This window comes from Diadema antillarum, unplaced genomic scaffold, assembly GCF_040938485.1.
Source record: "Diadema antillarum isolate AM-2024a unplaced genomic scaffold, OU_Dant_1.0 seq00001253_RagTag, whole genome shotgun sequence".
Lineage (NCBI taxonomy): Eukaryota > Metazoa > Echinodermata > Echinoidea > Diadematoida > Diadematidae > Diadema > Diadema antillarum.
The window spans coordinates 35,001-58,099 of record NW_027272039.1 but is presented as its reverse complement, the minus strand read 5'-3'; the positions used below and the strand labels follow the sequence as shown (position 1 = coordinate 58,099).

The window sequence follows — 23,099 nt, the reverse complement described above, 5'->3', positions numbered from 1 at the left end:
TTCATTTTGAGTTGTTAATATTTCTGGCACACACAAGTCAATGGCTTCAGATGAAACATTCTTCAAGCCACAGGCATTTTTTTTTCTTCTACTGTTTGTTTGTAAGATATCGTCGGGTGCCCGTGCATTGGCCGCTAACGCAATACAAATTGTATTGCGTTAGCGGCCAATGCACGGGCACCCGACGATATTCACTTCATGACGCATTTTCTACGAAGTGCCTCGCAAACGAGCTCATGCACGCTAAGATAACAAGGATTGTCTACTGCAACAGCACTTAAATAGACTACTTTACTAGAAGCCCGTAAGTATGGATGGCACATAACTGATATTGGATGACGAGTATCATAATCTAAAACTGGCACACTATCTGGAAACGACGCCATTTATCAAGGCTGTTGGCATTTGGATGTGGTGAGATGCAGCAAACCGTACTCGTGGAATCTAGAAGTCACTCCGGCTGGCAATTAACTTTAGAGGGCCAATCGGAGACTCCCACAGCACACGCCTCACGGCAGTGTTGATGATTGCCGATCACTTAGCAGTCTGAAATCATCACTGAGTTGAAAGAACCACCTGGCACGTGACCTTTTTTGTGTAATTTGACGTACACATTCCACTCGTGTTTTCTGCAACTTAGCAGCAGTCAGGCGAAGTGGAGGCCGATGACCCAAATCAGACTTGTAAATTGAATTTAAAAAGTAGATGACATGATCTGGTCTGATATTGCAGCATTAAGTTGCAACAAACGTTGGTACTTTTGTTAATTCCATTTTTTTTTTTCTAAGGGAGAGAAAAAGCTGCTTGGAGGAGCTCAGGATTGGAGAAACCACGGAAGAGTTGAAAGTGAAGTGTACAATTAATATTCATTCAAAGTCATCCAAGCTAAGCTTGTTGACTTCTAATTTTTTGGATAAACAAAATAGCTAGACATGCACTGTTTTGTTTGAAGGCCCCAGCATTATGCATCTTCACATTTTCTTGTTTATATGTACACATGCAATAACATACTACTCACAGCTCAAGGCAAACTACTGCTGAATTGATTTTTTACTCAATCCATGTGTACATCATTGTGAAAAGTCTCCACCTGATCATGCAACAGGTTTACTTTCGCCAACACTTCTCAGAATGTATACATACTTTGTTCTAATCATTTGTGTATGCATACTTCCAATCTGATATCTAATCACAACACTTGCTGTAATGCTTGTAACCACACATGAAAATTGCATTAAAAATCTTTATACTGAGCCCTTATGATACTGATCATGCAACAAGAATAAATCTTTTAAAAAAAAGAAAAAAAATCAGAATATCTTACTGAATACACATAATGATATTAGATATCTTTAAAAAAAAAAGAACTATGTGGTGGGCACAAGTGCATTTCATGCTATACAATGCTTACTTTTATCTTATTTATTTCAAGATTGCATAATTTTATATCTGGATACCAACCGAGTATCTTAATTCTGATATTCAAATGTCAAAATATGCCCAAATTTGACATCTGAATATCAAATCACATAATTTGCCGATATCAACATGTCAACATATCCACATCATCACTGCATGTAGTGAACATGGTATCTGAACCATAGAACATGTTGAACCATGTCAAGATTATGCAGTGGAACCACTGCAATATTCAGGCATAACAAATATTCATCAATAAATGATTCCAGGGACTCTATGGATACTGAATTCTATGCATTATTTCACATTGGAACATGTCAGAAAATGGGATTCATGGAAAGGGCTCGGTTGGAAGGCAAAATGTGATTATTGCCTACTGTGGAAACACAGGAAACCGCATTCCCATTCCATCTCCAACATTTCCCCACGCGCCCCACGGGTACGGAGGGTGGGGCGGGTTGCTCTGGTGAGGGGGCTGATCCAGCTCCTTCCCTTTCTTCTGTCGGATGAGGTGCTGGTTCAAGTCTGGACGGGCGATCAGCGGAATGCCCGCCTGGTGATGGTGCCCCATGTGGTGGCCGTGGGCGTTGCTGGTTCTTGAATCTATGGGCGGGGAAAGCCCCTGCCTGTCGGTCAGATGACTGGACAATGATCTCTCCAGCAGGGGCATCCCCATGGACCTTTCGAAGTGGGCGTGGCTGTGGCCACCCCCGCTGCCGCAACTGGTGTTTCCACTGGAACCGTGCCCGTCCATGCTAATCACAGACCTCTCTATATGCGGGTTTCCTAGGTGCTCCATGCTGGGTGAGTGCCCGTCACCATGGCTCCCACGAGGATGGCTGTCAAGGTTGTGGATCGTTGCATTGGATCGCTCGATGGAATCCTGTCTGTCCCGGTGGCTCCTGTCTGGAAGTCTCGTCGGCATCATGGCTTGCCTGCTGTTGTCAACAGGTGGAGGGCTCTCGGGGGATTCCATACTCAGATCCATACCTTGGCGGTCTGGGTTGATGACGAGACCCATTGGCAAGTGGCTGACAGGTGGGGCGACCATTCTGCACTCTGAATACTGTGACACCGGTGGGTTGTTGATCACAGACTGGTTTCTCGTCTGGGATACCTTCTTGGCCGATGCAGACTTTGAGCTTTTGCTTTTCGGTGCTGCCTCTCCACTCCTCTTAGGCCGCCCCAGGTGAGGGTTGGCACAGCGGCCGACGTCGATGCCGTGGTCCCGCTTCTTGTGGGTCTTGAGGCTGACGTTGTGTGTGAAGGCTCTTTCACACATGTCACACTTGTAGGGCTTCTCTCCAGTGTGTTGCCTCATGTGCGCATTGAGCTGTGAGCGCTGCACAAAGCCCCTCCCGCACTCCTGGCACAGGATGGGCTTCACGTCGCGGTGGATGATGTCGTGCCTCTTCAGCTGCCTCTGAAACAGAAATCGCCGGCCACAAATCTTGCACACAAACGGCAGATTACCCTGGTGCCGCAGCTGGTGATTCTTCAGATACTTTGCCTTGCGGAATACATCCCCACATAGTTCACACATGAACGTTTTCTCCTCTTCATTTCCTTTGGGTGGTTTATCTAGGTGCTTCTTCTGGTGGTTACGCAGAAGGTTTGGACGGCGATACACCTTCTTGCACTTATCACACGGGTAATCCTGCCTTGGCTTACTGTGATGGAATTGATGTTTGGGCAAGCTGTATATACTGACGAACTCACTACAGTCCGGACATGCTACCATTATGACTATCCAACCCTGGAGTTCGTAGAGGACATCAACATCTTCCTCGGGGGACAAACTTTCAGAAGCATTGTGACGATCCTTGAAGAGATCATCAGTTTGTCCGTCACCAAGGACTACCACTACCCTGCGTCCTTCAGGCTCTCTTCTCTCTCCTCCTTCTTCATCATCTCCTCCTTTCTTCTCGTTGCCATCGCCTTTTCCATCCCTCTTCAGAGATGCTGCTCCACTGCGCTCGTCTCCTACTAACAATGACATGTAACCTCCTTTTAGAATGCCTCCTCCCATTGCGAAGCCATCCCCATTCCCTCTCTCTCCAGGATTCTCCTCTCCATCATTTCTCTCATTCCTGGCCTCATCCAGCTTGGACAGAGAGCTGACGGCGTTGCTGTTCCCGTCTCCCTGGGGCCCCGCCTCCTCCTCCTCCTTTTCCTCTGTCTTGCAGGCCACATCTTGTGACGTCCCCCTTGCCTGGCCAACCTCTGAGTCCGGGAGCTGCCAGACGACGGTCAGGCCGCACCTCTCCAGGTGAGGTCCGAGCGTGGCGCGGAACTCCCGGATCTGGTCCGGATGCTCGTTCTGGATGTGGTCGATGACCTCGGTGATGACTGCCATCTGCGCCAGACAGATCTTACACTGAAACTTCTTCCTGTATGCCATCATCTTCTTGATGCGACACCTGTACCACGTTTCTCCCCTACAGACAAATACACAGATACAAAGATAAATATTTCATTCAAGGGTATAAGGTACGTACTCCCATCCCCCTGCAAGTTGAATCACATTTTCCTCTATCAATGGAAAGTATTGTAAACAGCATTTCCCAGGCATACAGGCATTCATTCTTTATACATTGATATTCGTTGTCTTTGGTTCAGTGGAAGTTTAATATTCATCTGCAGAACTACATCTGTAACAAGAGAGAAGAGACCTGGGGGTCCTCAACTCACCTGAGTGTCACAAGTTCGCTTTCCATGCATACTTCCAGACTACAAAGTGAGAACATAGCAAATTTGGGGCATCCAGGGGTCATGGTGTCCATCTGTACACTACTGTAAAAGAGTTTCGCGTGTTTTTAATTCAAGACATCACACACAGAACATATGGCAAGCAAAATTATTCGCATGCTTTTATTTTCGCGCTAGTTTCTGGTTGCGCGAAATGCGAGAAAATTTCAACACCGCAAAAATTCCACTTTTACAGTACATCACTCTGGTAAAGATACCTGCAAAGTATTTTGAAAATTCAACTCTGCACTTTAAAAAAAAGAGAAACGTAAATGTAAGAACTAGCCCCAAATTGGGCTCCTGCCCGATCCCTGAATGTATAATAAATGACCTTGAAAACACATTTACTAATGTACAATTGTATAGAACAACAGGCACATTACACATCATAGTTGCCCAGTGTTTGGTACAAAGGAAGAAGAAGAAGAAGAAATAAACATGGGTCGTACTTTAACCTAGTCTTGTCCAGGTATTTCCTCTTCTTTGGTGGCAGCTTCTCCCCCCGCCGCACCTTGCGCTTTCCCCTGGCCGCGCCGACTCCTTGTCTGGAGCGACGGTCCTTCTCATTCCCGTCCTCATCTGACCACTTTTCATCTCTGACCAGTTTGGGTCGACCCTATTGTACAGGAAAACAATCAAAGACAACCGATGGCACTTTTTAATGCATAATATGCATTAGATCTACAAACACCATTTAAACAGAAAGAAAAGTGGGTAAGACGAAAGAAGATGAAAAACTGCAACTGAAACAAAGAAACAAAAAACATATTACAATGAACAACAAAAGATTCAAATACAGAAAATGTTAACTTTTCCTTTTTCAACACTAACAATCAATACTACAGATCAGATAAGAATAGATAAGATTAAAGTACATAACAAGGCCACGGTAACGCGGTGTCTAGAAACTGGTGGGTTAAGAAGTTTGGCATGTTTTTTTTTTTTGCAATAACAGGAAGGAGTCTTTTAGGGAGACGATCACACAATGGCTTTTGCTTCCTGCACATTGTGTATCACTGCGGTGAGGACTCACAAGTTTGGAGAAAACATTACCTTTTATAGAGAAGTGAATGTGGACGAAGGATTAACAACTTCCAATCCCTGCGAGGCTATGACAAAGCACCTCTTGCGCAATTTGTTATTTTCACAGAAAGGCCACATCCCCAGAGACACTACGGTTGTACAGTCAACCTTGTCTAAGTCAAATCTATTTGGACTTGAAGAAATAGCTTCGACCTACAGAAAATTTGACTTATGTGGGATTAAAATCAATAGACAATAAAGAGAAGAGGACTTGAAAAGACCTTTGACTTAGGCAATTACTTGACCTATTTGAGGTTGACAGTACTTCTGAAAAGTAAATAATGAACTCCACTTTACAATATTTTGCAGCAAATGAACACTGCCCAAACTGACTGTTTGTGAGCCTTCAGTGCAGAGAAAAAAAAAAAGTTGGTTTATAAAACTAGGATGTTATTTAATACCCGCAAAATGCAAGCTACATGTGAGAAGACTGTAAATGTGACAAAAAAACAACAACAAACCCAACAGCTTTTATAATACACTGTGTCATTTGGCAATTTATAGTACAAAGTTTGGGTGGGTTTTGTGCAGTTGAGCAAAATATGCAAACTTGGCAAAGCATTGACTGAGTTGGGCGTGCAAATGTGACACGTAAAGAGATAAAACCACCACGCCAGGAGGACCTCAAAAAATTTGAGAAGTAAGAACCTGTAAAATCTGTTAACCTATTCCTCCCACAATTCTATGAGAGCCTTCAATACCCCCAAACAAGATTCTTTTTGCAGGTCGACAGAGAACAGACAGACCTGTAATCCACCTTTGTGAAAGCAGTAAAGTGGTACATGAATCCCCTTTCCACGGTCAACGACATGTGCCACGAACAACAAAAATATCAATGAGGCTCGAGGTATGAATAAAGCAAGCGCTGATGGGCTCACAAGCTCTTTTGTTGTACACAAAAGAGGCACCTGAATCGGGTCAGAGAAAGATGCTATCTACTGAGCTTAGCCTTGATCGCTATGTACATCTTTATATATTATGAGCTTTATCTTGAAACAAGTACACACTACATTGGGAAAAGGCAACTAATACTATAAGATACACACAATTTTCATATAGACAAGCAACAGATATCGATAGAAAAAAACTCTTTTAAGCCATTTTCTGGGAAGCATAAAACAAATAAACATGAATTTAGGCCACAAATGCAGGCAATCTTGTCTACATTTTGGGAACCTGGTATACTAGGTTCCCATATATCAGTTGACCATACGGGAACCTGGTACATGTATACCAGGTTCCCGTAAGGAACGGGCTCACACAAGTCTTACCCTTCCTCGCTTTGCTTGGGGTCTGTAGTCTCTGTCATCGTTATTGTCTTCCATGGACATGGCCCCATCATCTTCATCGTCCGATGGCCAGACAGCAGTGTGGGGCTGTCATAGGACAAAGGACAAGCAGAAGGCAATTATTGCTTTACCATAGCCTGGAATCGGGATAAGATTAAATGACATCATGGATTCAATCACACTTTACTTTCTAGACTGAAGTCCTACAGAAATCCCAGTTTATGTGCTCCTGGACAACAGAAGAATACTGTATATGCCATATATTTCGCAAGTCTAAATTTTCGCGAATCGGGACTTCACAACAATCTCGCTAGTGGTTAAATTCGCGATCGTGGAGTTCTGTACTGAACGGAAAAATGTATATGCATACGTCACATTCATATCGGCATTAGAGTCAATATTTTTACATGTTTTTAATTTCGCAAATAGCGGCTGACTCGCGAAATTCGCGAAAATAAAAATCTCGCACAATATTCGGCGTATACAGTAGTTCATGGGTCACTGCGTCAGCTTTTGCAACCACTACAGGTACTCAATGGAACATACACTGTATTAGACACACTAGCCACAGTCATACTACTCAGCATTTTGTTTTGCTCAGTATGGGCAGTTTGACTGCAAACTTTCTATAAATTTCCTGCATGTATTTGGGAAGTTTCTCATTTCTCGAAAAAAGATGAGTGTAGTTTTGTTTACATTGGTGTGTCACTAGCTTCTCAGTCACCTTTCACATATCACATCACTAACAGGCCTTGTGCTACTGTAGAATGAGACATGCCATCCTTCCGCTGCTTTGATCCACTACCACGATTCTACAAGAGCCATCCAAGAACAGCAGAGGGTACTAGTATATAATAGCAATACTAATAATAGTGGCTATTTGTATAGCACACGAGTCCACCTTTTGGTGCCCATGGCGCTTCAAAAAAAAAAAAAAATACATATATATATATATATATATATATATATATATATACACATGTACAAAACATGAAAATGACGAAGAAAATAACAAACAACAAACAAACACATACCTGATAAGGAACACAAATTTATTGCACATTATGGCTTGCAATCCTCAATGTGAGAGGAACACATATGTTTCCAGTTTGAATTTGAATGTTTCTGTAAATGACAGTTGGGGTAACTGAATAGGTAATTGATTCCATAACTGAGAAAGCATGATCCCCTCCCCCATCTATTTTTTATTCTGGGTGTTTGAAGTGACTGTGCATCTATCTGATGACGAAATGAGAGTTTGTGTCAGGTTTGTATATTTACCTTTGATGCCGGTGACTTTTTCTTTGGAGATTTGACGCTTGTTTTCACCTTTAGCGTCACCTTCTTCTTCCTCCCTACACCCTTCTTCTGGTTGGCTTTCTTTATGGCATCCTGCTTCTTCTGCAAGGCAACCTGTCGCTTCGACTTCTTCTTCCGGTAATCGCTGGTCAGCTTAACTTGAAGGATGTTTGGCTTGTAGACGGGACGCCCTCTACTGGTCATGCGAACTGGTATCTTGATTTTAGGGGCTGGTGTAGATGATTCATACCTGATGATAATGCAGGATAAATATCGAACAAAAAAAAAATTGATAAACATTCTGATCTCTTTGCATCTTTTAACACATTTTACCCTTTTCATATGGGCGTATGACTTCAATATTCATCATTTTTCCCATTTTTAAATTGGTTTCTGACTGTCAGTTGAGGACATCCTCTACAGTTCTGGTTATCATAACTGCACAGATAAACTGCAAAGTCCATCAAGAATAGTACAATACACTGTACACCGTATATACAATATGCAGAACAATTTCACACTAACAATAACTATGAAGGTATTTTCCCTCATAATATTCTTTCTTAAAAGTACATGTAGCCAAGACTGACAATCCAAAGGATTTTGGAGTATCTACATCTGTACTCATCAGAGCTTAATAAAAAATGTATGGCTTTGATTTGACTTGCTCTACTTTAATGTTCTTGATCATGGGTAGAAGAGATGACATGTTATGTGCCTTGAGATTTGAAATGACATCGCAAGGTTGGGGGCGAAAAAAGGAATGCTGTCCAAGCTCACCTTTGCTTGTGCTTCCTGCCTTTCTTCGTCTCTTTCTTTTCAGGCTCTGTGCAGTCTCTGTGTCCATACCTATGATTAAAAAAAGAATAGCGACTTCCGAGTAAATCAAGAAAACTGTTGACATATGAGAGTACTGCTCAAAGCAGGGCTGCTGTCCTATGCAGAAAAACAAACAAACAAACAAACAAAAAAGATTGCTGTAAAAGTGGTTTCTTTCGCGTACAGATAATTCACGGTTTCCATCGGTGCCGACTTTTTTGCGTGTGTTTAAATTCACGGTCGGCAAAATCTGTGAATTTACAGTCGGCAAAATCTGTTTTATTTTGCAGATGAAAACCCAAACTATAATCCAATTATTCTGTTATTTATTAGATAGAAATTGAAATCAAATGCAGGCTTACCTAAAATCCCGTCTCTCGAGTACTTTATGACATGCTTGTACCTACATTGCGCGGTATCGCTGTGTGTGTGTTGACCATCAAAACACTCCATGCACGGAATCTTCGTGTGTGCATGTGCGCAACAGCATTGTAACAAGCGGCGAGTTGAAAACATTTTTTAACATGATGTTAAATTCGCGGTTCAACCTCAAAGCGCGAAAAGCGCAAAAATAAAACCACCGCGAAAGAAACCACTTTTACAGTGTATCTAAATAGGCATACTGATGATAAGTAAAAACCTTTTTTTTTTAACAGCAAAAACATATTTTGAATTGCACATATCAAGTATGCCTAATCAAACTGACAAAACAAGCAAACAACAACAACAACAAAACACAGCAGAAACTGGTAACATACAAGTTACTTTGTATTATACAGTACATAATTTGTACATTTAAATAATGCAAAGCTTTGTAAGAATCTGCAAAATTTTTGCCTAGCCCAAGGTCTGTAGATCTAGGGTTTCAGGCCCAGTTTCTAGATAAGTCAGTAAAAGTCTTCATGAGCGCAGGGAAGGACACAGCAGAAAGTGTATATTATGATCTATCCAGCATATTCCATGGCCTGCTATATCTGGTGATCTTCCATTATCAAGTTCCAGTCACCAACTTCATATCAGACTTCTTCAAGCTACATCCAAAAATAAAAATTGCCACAAGTACAAGTATTTATTCATACCAAGGATCTTCACAGAGTGGAATGCACTGCCATCAGCAGACTCTGCAAAGATACAAAAAACTAGGAAAGCACTCAGAGAGCGCAGACCTCCGCCAAGCAGCTTATTTCCACCCATACAGACATGCTGAAAATCGCCCTTACTTCCCAGTATCAGTGATAAAGAATCATTTCTGTTGTTTGTCCTCAGAGTATACCTCATCAGCAGCTATGTAGGTGCAAGCTGTGCCTCAAGTACACACTCAGTGCACATATGCACACCTCAAATATGCACAGCTTGAGCTCCCTTGTTTGGTGGCCCTATTTGCCAATGGTAATCTTTCAAAAGAGGAGAAAAAAAAAAGTATCCGGGATCCAGACAGTTAGCCAGATCACTACCAAAATTTAATCATCTGTTCCTTACATCATTATCATTTTTCCTGTATAAAGTTCCATCCAAATCCTTTGGCAGCTTTCGGAGTTGTTTTGCAAACAGACAAACAAACAAACAAACAAACAGCAACAAAAACATAACTTCCTATAGGCCGAGGTGACAAAGATACTTTCAAAGCAGCAGTTCTCCATAGCATTCAAAAAAAGCCATTAAAGGGACATTCAAGACGATTTGATAATTTCAAATTACATGTATGTATCTTGCTGAAGCACGCCATGTAGACCAGTGAGACCAGGTAGCGCTTATGTAGTACATAAACTGATAGTGCCATGCATATTTGTGGAATTTATTGTGGTCCTTGAGTAGATAAGCCAAACTCTGAAAAAAATATTACCCTGAACACGGATGATGCCATGGGAGGCTCATTTCCAGTGATTACATGCACAGTGTAATTACACCATACCAATTCAATTTCATTACAACACCACTTGCTTTACCAAAATAAGTTCACTTGTATAGAATTTATACAGGTTTTCTTCTTACATTTTGCCTCCATGAGCACCCAATCACACATTGTTATGTGAAGCTGAAAGTCATCACCCTTGCTAACTATGATTTGTAATGAATTTGGAACATTCTTATTCTTTATCCCAATCACTATAAATTCTGTAACTCTGTACCCAGTATAATCAATTACATAGATGTTCAAATGCAGAAGTCTAAAAATCATCCAGAGGTCTCCTCTCACTTCTATTTCTTCTCTTTTGTGCCATCAACATCGGCGTACTCAGTCCAGTTGGTCACTGCATCGGCAGTATCCGCCAAGAATGGGAAGTTGATGGACCAATAACAGGACATACTGTGCATACAGGAATCCACAGAAGTTGCAAGTTCCATTTGCACTCCAATTCTTGTGTTCCTAAGCCATGTTCTGTTCTACCCAGATGGTATGGCTGTGGAAGTCTTATTCTTAAATTTCACCTGCCATCATCAGACATCTGCTGCATCTTCTTGGAGCTCTTCAACTCAAGCAGAAAGTGCAAACCATGTCAAGCTCCTTTTATCTGGTATTTAGCTGCAAACAGAATTTACAAAAACGGGAGTTCTAGGCTTTTTATTTTTAAATTATTTTTATTTTATATATTTTTTTTTTGGAGGGGTTTTTAAAATCACTTTTTTTTTTTACTTTAACGGCTCTCCTCCGTAGACGAGTATAAATTTATAGGAGAGGATTCCATGAAGCCAGACGTGCGTAGTCTCTACAGAACATATCCCCAACGACAAGATACAGACTGATCTTTCAGTCAAACTCAGCAAAAGTTTTGGACAATAGGGGCCAAAGTGATCTAATAATCATGGATTTTAAAAAAGCCTTTGACGTGGTTAGCCATCATCCACTACTCCGTAAGCTTGATTATCTTGGAATTTGTAACAACATCCGTACTCGGCTGCAGAATTTCTTACACAACCGCCATCAGAGAGTCCTTCTAGGAAGGATTATCAGTGACCCCTTACCTGTGAAGTCAGGCATTCCGCAGTTCACAGTAATGGGTCCGCTGTTGTTCCTCACCCGTATCAATGACCTACCCAGTAATCTTTCATCCAAAACACACCTGTTAGTGGATGATTGCATCTTGTATCATGGGATTTGAAATTTGAAACCCCTTCAGACCAAACCTCACTCCAAGCTGATATCGACACACTTCGTGCCTGGGAGCGAAAGTGGCAGATGGCTTCAACACTTCCAAGTGCTTCGTTATGAATGTCACTCACAAGACAAGACCCCTTCAGTTTAGTTATTCCATGCGAAACAACACACTAAGACGAGTTCATTCATCATCCATACCTTGGAGGTGAGTTGACATTGGATTTGTCCTGGACCATGCATATCAATCAAGTAACCAATAAAGCCAATCGTCAGCTTGGTCTACTGAGAAGGAATCTGTACGGCTGCGACATTCAAACCACAACCATAGCTTACATCACCTTAGAACGCCCACTCTTGGAATACTGCCATGCAGTCTGGGGTCCATGCCAGGAAAACAACAAGCAAGCCATTGAAAAAATCCCAAAACGAGCTGCAAGCTTTGCATGCAACAATTATGACAGAACACCTAGTGTGACAAATATGATGAAGCATCTGGAAAAGTGGAATGGGAAAGTCTTGAAAGACGGAGATTCAAATCTCGCCTTCGCATCATTTACAAAGAGACTCAAGGACTAATCCCTAACTTTAGTAACATCAAACATCTACAAAGCACCAATTCGGCTCGGAGAAAACCAAGCACAAGGCACTCTTCTAAGAAATTTGTGTATGACCATATACAATTGTAAGGGCAAATAAGAGCTGCTACCGGCAGTCTCTCTACTCAAGGACAATTCCCCAGTGGAATGACCTCCCAGATAATGTAAGGGAAGCCCCTACAATTAACAAATTTAAAGACCTTCCTGAAAATATAAAGTTTGAATAAGATAAGCCTCCGACTCATGTATTGCTGCCTAAATGTATGGAATAGCTACACCAGGCGTTTGTACATCAATGACATCAACTCAAGATCAAATGATACATTGTAAGCACAACTTTCAAAGTTTAAATACGATAACATGCCAGCAGCACAGCGGACTGTACCAGACCAAAATGATAAAGAATGAAGAGTCTAACTAAAGCACGGCCTGCCCGCTCTAGCTCTGCACAATGAGACACTCACTACAGTTTACACTAGTTAGAACCTAGATCAGATGATCTAGATCTAGACACTTTTGTAGTCTCCTTAATTTAGGCCATACTTGACATTATTTACATTCAGTGGTTTAGGCCTGGCTAGAGTGATTTTGCTGTGATGTATTTATGTTGTAGACTCTAGACACCAATGCAGAAGTAAAAGTAGGGCCCAGATCGGATTGTCCAGTTAAGTAAAGCCTAGAGGATCTAGACCTGTCTACTGGACTACATTCTTACAAAATTTGTATTTCAGACCTTGACCTCCTACTCCCCCAATACACACATACAAATGTACTCTAAATTATGACTAGAGTCTAGTCAGTAGTGCATCTGAATGCGACAGTTAAAATGTATAAAATTTTACTGCATCTGTAAATGCCTGCAATTTCATATTATCTGTCATAGCTGGGTTGTCTACATCATGATTCAAATGTCATCATGCTTCTGAACTGAAGTTCTGTCACGCCCGGCACTGTGATTATGTCAGTAGCTCTACAGTGATAGATAAAGATAGTGCCTTAATTCACTGGGCTTCAGAATAGACACCACACACACAGGCGTAAGTTTCAACACTATTTGCATGGCATCGTATTTCTGAATATATTCCTCTATACTTTTTTTGGTTAAAGTAAATTCTTTGATATCGTTGTCCATAGTATTTGTTTATGTTGTACCGATGATGCATCAGGAATTTCACATTGCCAATAGTTAAAATCCAGCGCAAAGCACACATTTATCAATACATGGGACCATGCAGCAAGTTCTATTTACCAGAAGTCGATGAGGAAGGCCGCTAATCGAGCGTCACTTTTGATCCCCGACAGACCTACAAGATCCTTTAACTTTGTCCATTTATCAAATTCTTCTTCTAAGTCTACACGTGTGTCTTCTTCCACTTCTTGCTCCTCAAGTATCTCATCAGATTGCCTGATATCCTCTCTCTTGTCATCTGGTTCCGAGCCTTCCTCACAAGGTTTGCTTTCGTCGCCCATTATTTCTGCAGTCGCCTCCATATTGTCCACTTGTGTGACACTACTAGTCTTCGTACCGGACCGTTGGGCATTATTACTACCCATGCAGGAATATGGCATAAGGACTCAGGAGTTCAAAGGAAATGTCAGTATCAAAATATGCAAAAGAGGAAAATTAATAGACGTTTAATGACAATAACAATACATAAATTGATAACATCGAGTAAATGATGTGATATGGCCCACACTTGATATAACATTCCGGCTTACTCTGAGTCTGAACGAAAAAGTTGTCTCAAACGTTTTTTGTTTTGTTTTTGTTTTCCATGATTGGAAACCCATTAGGCCTTTGTTGTTTTTTTAATCTGTTCTCTTTTTTGTGTTTTTGTGTGTGCGTGTGTGTGCGCGCGCGTTGGGAGTTTTTTGAGAGGAGTAAGAAAAGGTCTGCCATGGGTGTGAAAGGACCCTGCAGCGTCGGGACGTCACCAGCTTTTTTTCAAGGGGGGGGGGGGGGAGGGGGATGCGTTCATTTCTGGTTCCACTTCCGGGTTTATCAGCGCAAATGTCTGATTCCACTTCCGGGTTTCTTCAGCTTTCAGCTGACAAGCAAAAAAAAAAAAAAAAAAAAAAAAGCCTGTTACCCGCGCGCATGCGTGCGTGTATACTTGATAAGTAATTTTTTTTTTTTTTTTTTTTTTGGGGGGGGGGGGAGGGGAGGGGGTTAGGTCTGAAGGGGGTGCGGGGGTGCGTTCGCACCAACACACCCTCCCTCCCCCCGTGACGCCCATGAGCGTGCGTCTCGCCCCTAATACATGAAACATGGTATAAGTCTGCACACAATCTATTTGATTCTGAGACATCAGACATCTGTCCTCGCGCGCATCCGATTTTGGCGCCGCGTCATTTTTTTTTTTTTGCCTTTTAAATTCGTTATTTTTCAAATTACCAAGGAGATCATACAAATATATTTACATTTATATGAATATTCAATGGTGTTTAACTTCCCCGTTCGCATCATTTTTTAAGTTGCCACATCGACTTTGTGATATGTATTACCAGTATAACACTTTCGTCTAACCTGAAGTTCACTCCAGATTCAAGTCAGGTAGATTTCGGTATAGGTCTTCATTATTAATGATTGGCCATGTTCTTGTACTCCGCATTGATGTCGTATACCTCTGGATCTACACGGATAGAGCGTTTACAATTTTGGCAGAAGGGCGGATCTACAGATGCTCCTTCCTACCTAAGCAATACTAGTAACTCATACATATCAAAAAGAATGGCAGAAGGGCGTATCTGTAAAAATACGTCTTTCTAATCGATGGCAAAGTGCGAGAATTTTTCACGGTGAATCTACATAAATAGGCTCATCTGTTAAATTGAATGAGTTGTGCTAATTCTTTAATATGATGTCGATTGTTCATGACTTGAAATTTGGCCCATGTTAATTATCCTGCATGGGTGTTCGTCACTAGTCCGACGGCCACGAGCGGGGCCACGAGTCACGCAGCTCACGAGTCATGCAGCTCACGAGTCATACAGCCCACGAGCTCGACACTGGACCAATCTAATCCATGCACGAGTCCGACACAGTCAAGCATCACGGGGCTTATGCATTGTTGGTCTTGCGGGCTTCGAGCTCATGGGATTTGATATGACTAGTGGGTTTTATGGCTCATAGATCTTTTTTCATTGTCAAGATCGTGGGCCGTACGGATTGTGGGAGTTAGCAGGCGCGCCGGAAGCAGTTTTGGATTGGGGGGGGGGGGGGGGGGGCAAACACTGGAGGGGGCTCAAGATTAGACCATACATACACATACACACACACACGCGCGCGCACACACATCTATTATATATATATATATATATATATATATATATATATATATATATATGAGGGTCACAGTAATATCAGCACTCACCCCCCCCCCTCTTTACCTGTGATGATTACACTCGCTTGTTATATTATGTACATGTAGTATATGTATGTTTATATATTTGATTCTCTATCCACACATATTTATATGCAATATTCACAGTCCTCTAGTTGGATGGTAGAGGTACATACACGGCGGTGTAAGGTCAGAAGGTGATTTACATAATCATGGGGAACACCCCCCCCCCCCCATAAGTGGAATCTCCCTGTGAGGGGTAAAACGTGTCCTAAAGTTATTCACAAGGGGCACCTCCTTTGATCATTCTTGAGAAGGCGTCCAAGCAGGCAACGTCACTTTAATCAACCTGCTCCTGTGGCTGTAGCATAGTCCAGTCCCTCATCCTTTGTACAAAGGTAAGAACATCTGTATGATGTGTCTTTAATATTTTGTATTTATTAACATCATAATTTATGTGGCGTACATTATGAATTATCACACATGATAATTTGAGAGTTTTTGGTTCTTCCAAAATAATTAATGGATGAGGTTTTATTCACAAATAAGTTGTTAGTGAGGACGGCATTTCAGTTGTCCATGAAGTGCATTAGCAACTAAGAATTTATAGTTTTGTTTTATCTATGTTTTATATCTATGCTTTAGTGTTATCAATATGAAGTGATATTGGTAGGGAACATCACTTACAGCAAGCTTGATGAAGGACTGTAGATGTTTCTTATTTCATCTTTATTCTATGTGACTTTGAGAAACGTGCTTGGTGCAGAGGGTAGCATAGAATATAGCACTGTGGTATATGGAGATAAAAGCTAAGCGTTCACACAGCCCGATGTACACTATAGTTGATTTTGGTAGGCACGCTAGAGGATTAAAAACAAAGGGGAATGAACTTGGCCCCAGTACAGGGGATGATACAATATGCTGGTAGGTGCCTCGGCTTACAAAGGGTGACTGCCTATGCAGGGGATTAAAGCAGTGGCTACATTCAAAAGACTGTTCTTTTTATCTTTACTGCTCAGCAAACTTCCTCTCTCACTATTCTAAAGACTTGGGCTGATGTGTGCTACACTGTATGAGCTGTGCACCCCTATTGATGAAGATGTAGACAAGCTGGTCTTTGTTTCTATAATAAGAGTGAGGGAGGTAGCTAGCTAGATTTAGTTCAGGCAGGAAAGCCTCTAATACGCCCATTGACGCGTATATATTCCAAGTTGCTTGATGGTGGAAATAGGAATATATATACCTTGTACATATGTATCTATCTTTTGTATATAATTATGTCTATTACTGTGCTATCCTAGCGAAGGCAACTGATCAGTCCTTTGAGTATAGCTTTCAAACTGCTGTATGATGTTGTATTATTTCATCGGTTAATATAAGTTAGCACTGGTTTATTAGTAGATTGAACGATGCTTGGGTCGAATAATTCGCTTTGTTTATTATACACACAAGCACATGTTCGATTTCATTTATAGATTCCTAACATGGGGAGAGATTTAAGAAAGTATATTCATTTGTATTGTCAATTTTAGAAGACACCAAGACTTCTGTCAAGTGGATGGACCCCAGCGCACTGCACAATCCATGCTGTGATGTCAGAGGTGAATAGTTTTTCTCAATATTGTGTATCATGGTAATGAAATCAACAGGCGGAATATTACTATGACACAATATGTTTTGCATTTTTGGAGTTTACTCTTCAGATGGCTTTGCTGCTTGAATCAAATAATTTTATGACTGTTGTTAATAGAAGATATAGAGTTTGCCTGTCATGGAAGTTTGACGATAGTGCATTAACGCTAATGAGTTCGTGTGACATATGTATGTGGTTGCAGGCGACAATCATGATATCGTACAAACTGTACATTTAATACTGTATGCTTTTACAAATGAATTGCGTATCAACCAAAGTTTGAATCATCAAAGCATTACCAGTTTTAAAGTCAGGCAATATACTCTGATGTTCATATATTGAATGCAAATACACTTGTCAATCTAAGCGATGTCACTGCATTTTGTTAATATGAATGTGTAAAGTAATGATATGATTGGTTCATCCCTTGTGTTATGTAGCTTCTGTGGGAAAGGGACACGGACTTGCTGTATTCTGCGTCGGACAGTGTTGCGTTGCTGTAAAGTTGTTCAAGTTGTTTTAAGTTTGTTGTTTAAGTTTGCTTTTAACTTTTGTTATTCGTTGCTTGTTGCGTTGCATTTTGTTATTTTTAAATGTTGCTCTGTTATTAGCCATTTTTAACCGTTTGCTTTAGATTCGTTGCGTTGCTTTTAAGAGCTGTTGTTGCATTGCCTCTTGTTGCTTTTAGTGTTGTTTTGTTATTAGTTGTTTTTTAATTTGCTATAAGTTGCTTTTCGTTGTTTTAAATTCGTTTGCTTCGTGTTCAGTCTAATGTTACAATTTTGGAGTTATTTGAGTTTTGGCTTAGTTTGAAATACTGCAACAAAGTGAAGTAATAAAGACACCTTTTTTGTAATGGAAATACAGAAAAAAATATCTTTGAGCATTCCTTCTTTTCCCAGTCCTTATTAAATAGAACCAGGTGATTGATTTTGTCTAATTGAGTCTGAGCTATTGTAGGTCAATACTGACTGGACGTGTCCAGTCGGTCACATATATATATATATATATATATATATATATACATATAGAGTGGCGTACGGTGGGTCGAAACATGGGGGGAACCATAAAGTAATTTTGACGGTCTATATACTTGTGCGTGTGTGCGTGAGCAATAATGGGACTACAATACATTACGGAATGTGATACATTCAACAACGCAGTCATTGAGGAACATTGTAAGTTTTCCTTACATGGAGTATGGAATGACGGAGTGAAACGATCGACAAATTATATACTGTCAGCAACATAAGGTGAATGGCATAACAATAAAATGCGAGCGAGCGAAGCGAGCGAGCTTGAAAATTTTGATATTCTGCAGTTCCAAAACTGGAGTTTTAATTATATAGCTATATATTTCGCTTTGGAAATAAATGGGGGCGCATCGGGCGCAACTGCTGGCAATTATTGGCAGCAACATTAGGAGAACGGCATAACGATTGAATGCGAGCGAGCGAAGCGAGCAAGCTTGAAAATTTTGACATTCTACAGTCCCAAAACTGGGGTTTGTAGCCATATCTTTCACTTTGGAAATTAATGGGGCGGCGCATCGGGCGCAACTGCTGGCAATTACTGGCAGCAACATTAGGAGAATGGCATAACGATTCAATGCGAGCGAGCAAAGCGAGCGAGCTTGAAAATTTTGACATGTTACAGTTAAAAAACTCCCGCTTGTAACTATATCTTTCGCTTTGGAAATTAAGGGGGGGGCATCGGGCGCAACTGCTGGCAATTACTGGCAGCAACGTTAGGAGAGTGGCATAACGATTCAATGCGAGCGAGCGAAGCGAGCGAGCTTGAAAAATTTTGACATGTTACAGTCCAAAAACTCCCGTTTGTAACTATACCTTTCGCTTTGGAAATTAAGGGGGGGGGCATCGGGTGCAATTGCTGGCAATTACTGGCAGCAACATTAGGAGAGTGGCATAACGATTCAATGCGAGCGAGCGAAGCGAGCGAGCTTGAAAATTTTGACATTTTACAGTCCCCAAACTCCCGTTTGTAGCTATATTTATCTTTCGCTTTGGAAATTAAGGGGTGGGGGCATCGGGCGCAACTACTGGCAATTACTGTCAGCAACATTAGAAGAATGGCATAACGATTCAATGCGAGCGAGCGAAGCGAGCGAGCTTGAAAATTTTGACATTCTAGAGTCCAACAACTGCCGTCGTAGCTATGTTTTTCGCTTTAGAAATTAAGGGGGAGGCGCACCGGGCTCAACTGCTGGATGCGAGCGAGCGAAGCGAGCGAGCTTGAAAATTTTGACATTTTACAGTCCAAAAGCTGCCTTTTGTAGCCATATTTTTCCCTTTTATTAATATATGTACATATTCATTTTATCTTCTTTGTTTATTCATTTATTTTTATTATTATTATTTGTTTTGCTTTTTTTTTGGGGGGGGGCAAAAATGCGTTTTGCCCCACACTTTTTGGATTGGGGGGGCGGCCGCCCCCCTGCCCCCCCCCCCCCCCCCCCACTTCCGGCGCCTATGGGAGGTAGGCTCGTGGGATGACGGCTAACAATAGATACAGCAATCTTTGCCAGGTGCGAGAAATTTGAGCAAGGGAGTTTACGGATATAGAATACAAAGTTTGTATTTTGACAACATGCAGTTGGAGAAAACATTTTGAAAGTTCATCGAGTAATGCACATGATTTGTTTTCTTTGAGGTAGAGATTATAGCCTTAATAAGGAGAAAAATATTTACATTTGAGCGACCTCCCGCAGAGGATGTAGCAGGCTGGTACCCTTGATCCAGCTAACTTCCGCCCATTCTTTGCGAGAGCCTGCTTTTATAAGAGTTCACACAAACACTGCACGCGAGTCGTCATTTCAGCCTATCTCGAGTTCGACAGTAGGTCTGAAAACATGTCTCGCTTCTCGTCGCCTGCGGTTCTTGTCCTCTTTCTAGGGCTTGCAGCCGTTGCCTGCGCCAGAATTGATGTAGGAAAAGCTCTGGGGAGGGTGAGGTTGGCAACCAGCTATCGAGGAATACTCCCGCGTGAGGGAAGCAGGCCAGTTCCTGTGGAAATCTCGTCGGGACTGTTTCCGAAAGAACCTGCCGTCCGTGGAAACGGGGTGGAAGACCATGTCGGCGCCGGTGGTGTGGAAGCGGCGTCGACGACCACGGCTTCGGGACCCACAGCACAATGTCAGACCGTAGCCCAGTGGGAGGGGCGAGCGAGTGAGTGGGATCACCTTCAGGGGAACAACGACCGCTTCAACATCAGCTTCGACGGCATCAACCGCCGCAAACACATCAGAGAAGACAAACGCGCTCAGTTGCCTGGAAAGAGGTAGGCCTTTATACAACTTCCATCTCTTGACTTCGAGTACGCTTTGATAATTATAATAATTGAATCGGGGTTGCTGAATCGGTAGGCCGGATACAGAGAAGCTCATACATCTCTGTCGATTGGGTGCAAATTCCCAGTGTCACATATCAAACAAACAATGATTGATATAATATCCTACAACTGTAACTGTAGTTGACAAACGGGACGATTTACGTTGCAATCAATCAGGTGTTTATTCACAACAGTCGTACCCGTGAAACTGTAAAGAAAATTATATAAGGCACCAAGGGAAACAGTGTATATTGGCAGGAAATGTGAGTTATGACATGATGTTCTGATGTTCATAATTAGGTTCTTCGCTCATGTATACGTGAATATGATTATATGAGTATATAATCATGTAGGCCTAAATGTGTGTGTGTGTGTGTGTGTGTGTGTGTGTGTGTGTGCTATTTATGTTAAACTGCATACGAGGGGAATACACAGGATGTTCTTACAGGGTAATTGGAATCTCATTCTGAGTGATTATAACTCTGCTGAAGTTATAATCTCCCTGAAGACACCACAAGAAGCATTCCAGACTCTCTGCATCCCCACCAGTTCTTATCAAGATGCAGAAAGTGGATTCCTCTACAGTTTCCATGCTTTCAAAAGACACAACGTGTTGGTATGTAAGAGCTATAAAATTCTACCTTATCCATCCCAATATTGAACAATTCAAAATGACTGAAGTTATGTAAACGAATCGTATGTTATTTTGTTTCAGATTTAAACAGATATCAGTATTTGTGTCGGTTTCCCTACTTTTATGTCTAAAAAATTACTCAGAAGATTAAATCTTCTGACTTTAAGACAACTCTGAAAACAGTTTCGCTTTCCTTATCACGTGTATTATTTAATACACAGAAACTCATTCATTCCGTATTATCTTCTGAAGTAATATACGCACGTCGTTTATTATACGCGTTAAATGGTGATATGGATCATAATCAATCATGATTGGCCGAGAGCAGTCACGTGACAAGTCTTCCGATTTGCCTGACATGCCCAGCGGGCATATGTTTTTTTTTTTTGTTTGTTTTTTTTTCTTTGTTTTTTTACTACTACTACTACTGACCAGTACTAACGACCGCTCGGAGATAGGCTCAAAATAGTCCTTGCTCATTCAATGACTTGCCGTAATCTACAAAAGCCATGTCCACCCTATCAGGATTGGCTCACTAAGTCTCAAGTACGGACGATATATGGGGAATTGTGTTTCGGCAGAAACTATCTCTGGTCGAGTTCTCTCATTATTACCCGTTAATTTTCAGGGTAACGATCGTCTCCGCTGGGCTAGCTGCATGGCCTATTTCACATATTGTATAGTACATTGTGTGCGGTTCCGCGGTCGAATTATTTCTTACACTTTGTCTTATAGCTTCGAATAGAACTGGTGCTGCTGGCCTGGGAATTTCTGTACAGCATAAAGAATGGGCATAATATGAAGTTTAAATCTAGTGGCAAGGATCCATGTTATTTCTTTGTAAACAAGGATACACATTTCTAGGTCGGAAAATTATCCACCTTATGTAACATTGGAACAGTTTAAAACATAATTATATTCCGGCCTTGCCTCGTATAGTTTCACGCTCGGTTCCAAAGTTACTATCGGGTGGATAATTCTTACTACCGCCCACTGCAATGTGCATTATTTCTTTATTATCTCCATAATAACACTTTAGCATATTCTCCATAATTTGCTGGCGTGAACAACTGTAGTTATCTAAAAGTGATGTCCTTAAGATTACAGAAAGCGAACTCGCTGCAGGATCGATTAAGGTCAGACCGATTTCCCGTGGCATTCAGCGTCCACGAAAGACAAACACGCAAGCTATAAAATGTTTTGGTAGAGAGATTACAGATCACCGCGATTTCCTTTTGCTTGAGATGAAGAGGAAAGAAACAGGAAGTCATGTTGCCCTCGACATAGTTATCTATTGCTTTGCATTTGTTTTGTTTTTTCGTGTGTTCATTCAAAGGCATAATTTACCATTTGCAAATGAAACAAAAATCCAGCAGCAGTGCTTGAAAATTATTGCGAAACTTTTATATGGTACGATGTTTTGTGATACAACAGACCTGCACATATTATGCATCAAATGTGATATCTTGAACATTTTTGAAATCACTGCTCCCAGGAAGGTAAACCGGACCTTTAACTTTCACCAGTAAGTGGTAGGAGGTGGAAGGTTAAAGAAGGCCATTATCATCTGGATCATCAATTATGACGCTGTTGGTGTTAGCAGTTTTGGAATGAAAACAGCATAAGAAAACATCAACCCTGGGATATTCATAGATTCGCATGTGAATGACGATGGGAAAGATTGCTTGAATCCCAACCAGGTGTGAAAATATTTTGGCATAAGAATATCTGGTGTGTGTGTGTGTGTGTGTGTGTGTGTGTTTCACTGGGCGCACACTTCTCTGTTTTGC

The 23,099-nt window shown here is 41.4% G+C and overlaps 2 protein-coding genes across 2 annotated transcripts in view; one reads left to right on the top strand and one right to left on the bottom strand.

Moving 5' to 3' along the window:
* Positions 1 to 1,542: 1,542 nt before the first annotated feature.
* LOC139745320 (uncharacterized) lies at positions 1,543 to 13,842 on the bottom strand. The gene is made up of 6 exons (XM_071655721.1): positions 13,600 to 13,842; positions 8,619 to 8,687; positions 7,821 to 8,088; positions 6,522 to 6,626; positions 4,617 to 4,783; positions 1,543 to 3,857 (listed from the first exon to the last, which is right to left on the bottom strand). The coding sequence occupies exons 1-6, from the start codon at positions 13,839 to 13,841 to the stop codon at positions 1,793 to 1,795; spliced, it is 2,916 nt and encodes a 971-aa protein (XP_071511822.1). The 5' UTR covers position 13,842; the 3' UTR covers positions 1,543 to 1,792.
* A 6,328-nt stretch (positions 13,843 to 20,170) lies between these two features.
* The window catches only part of LOC139745319 (uncharacterized), a 5,305-nt gene continuing 2,376 nt past the window's right edge, over positions 20,171 to 23,099 (top strand). Inside the window, exon 1 of the mRNA XM_071655720.1 lies at positions 20,171 to 20,624. Within this exon, the coding sequence (XP_071511821.1) occupies positions 20,197 to 20,624 (428 nt within the window). The 5' untranslated portion in view covers positions 20,171 to 20,196. The remainder of the gene's footprint in view (positions 20,625 to 23,099) is intronic.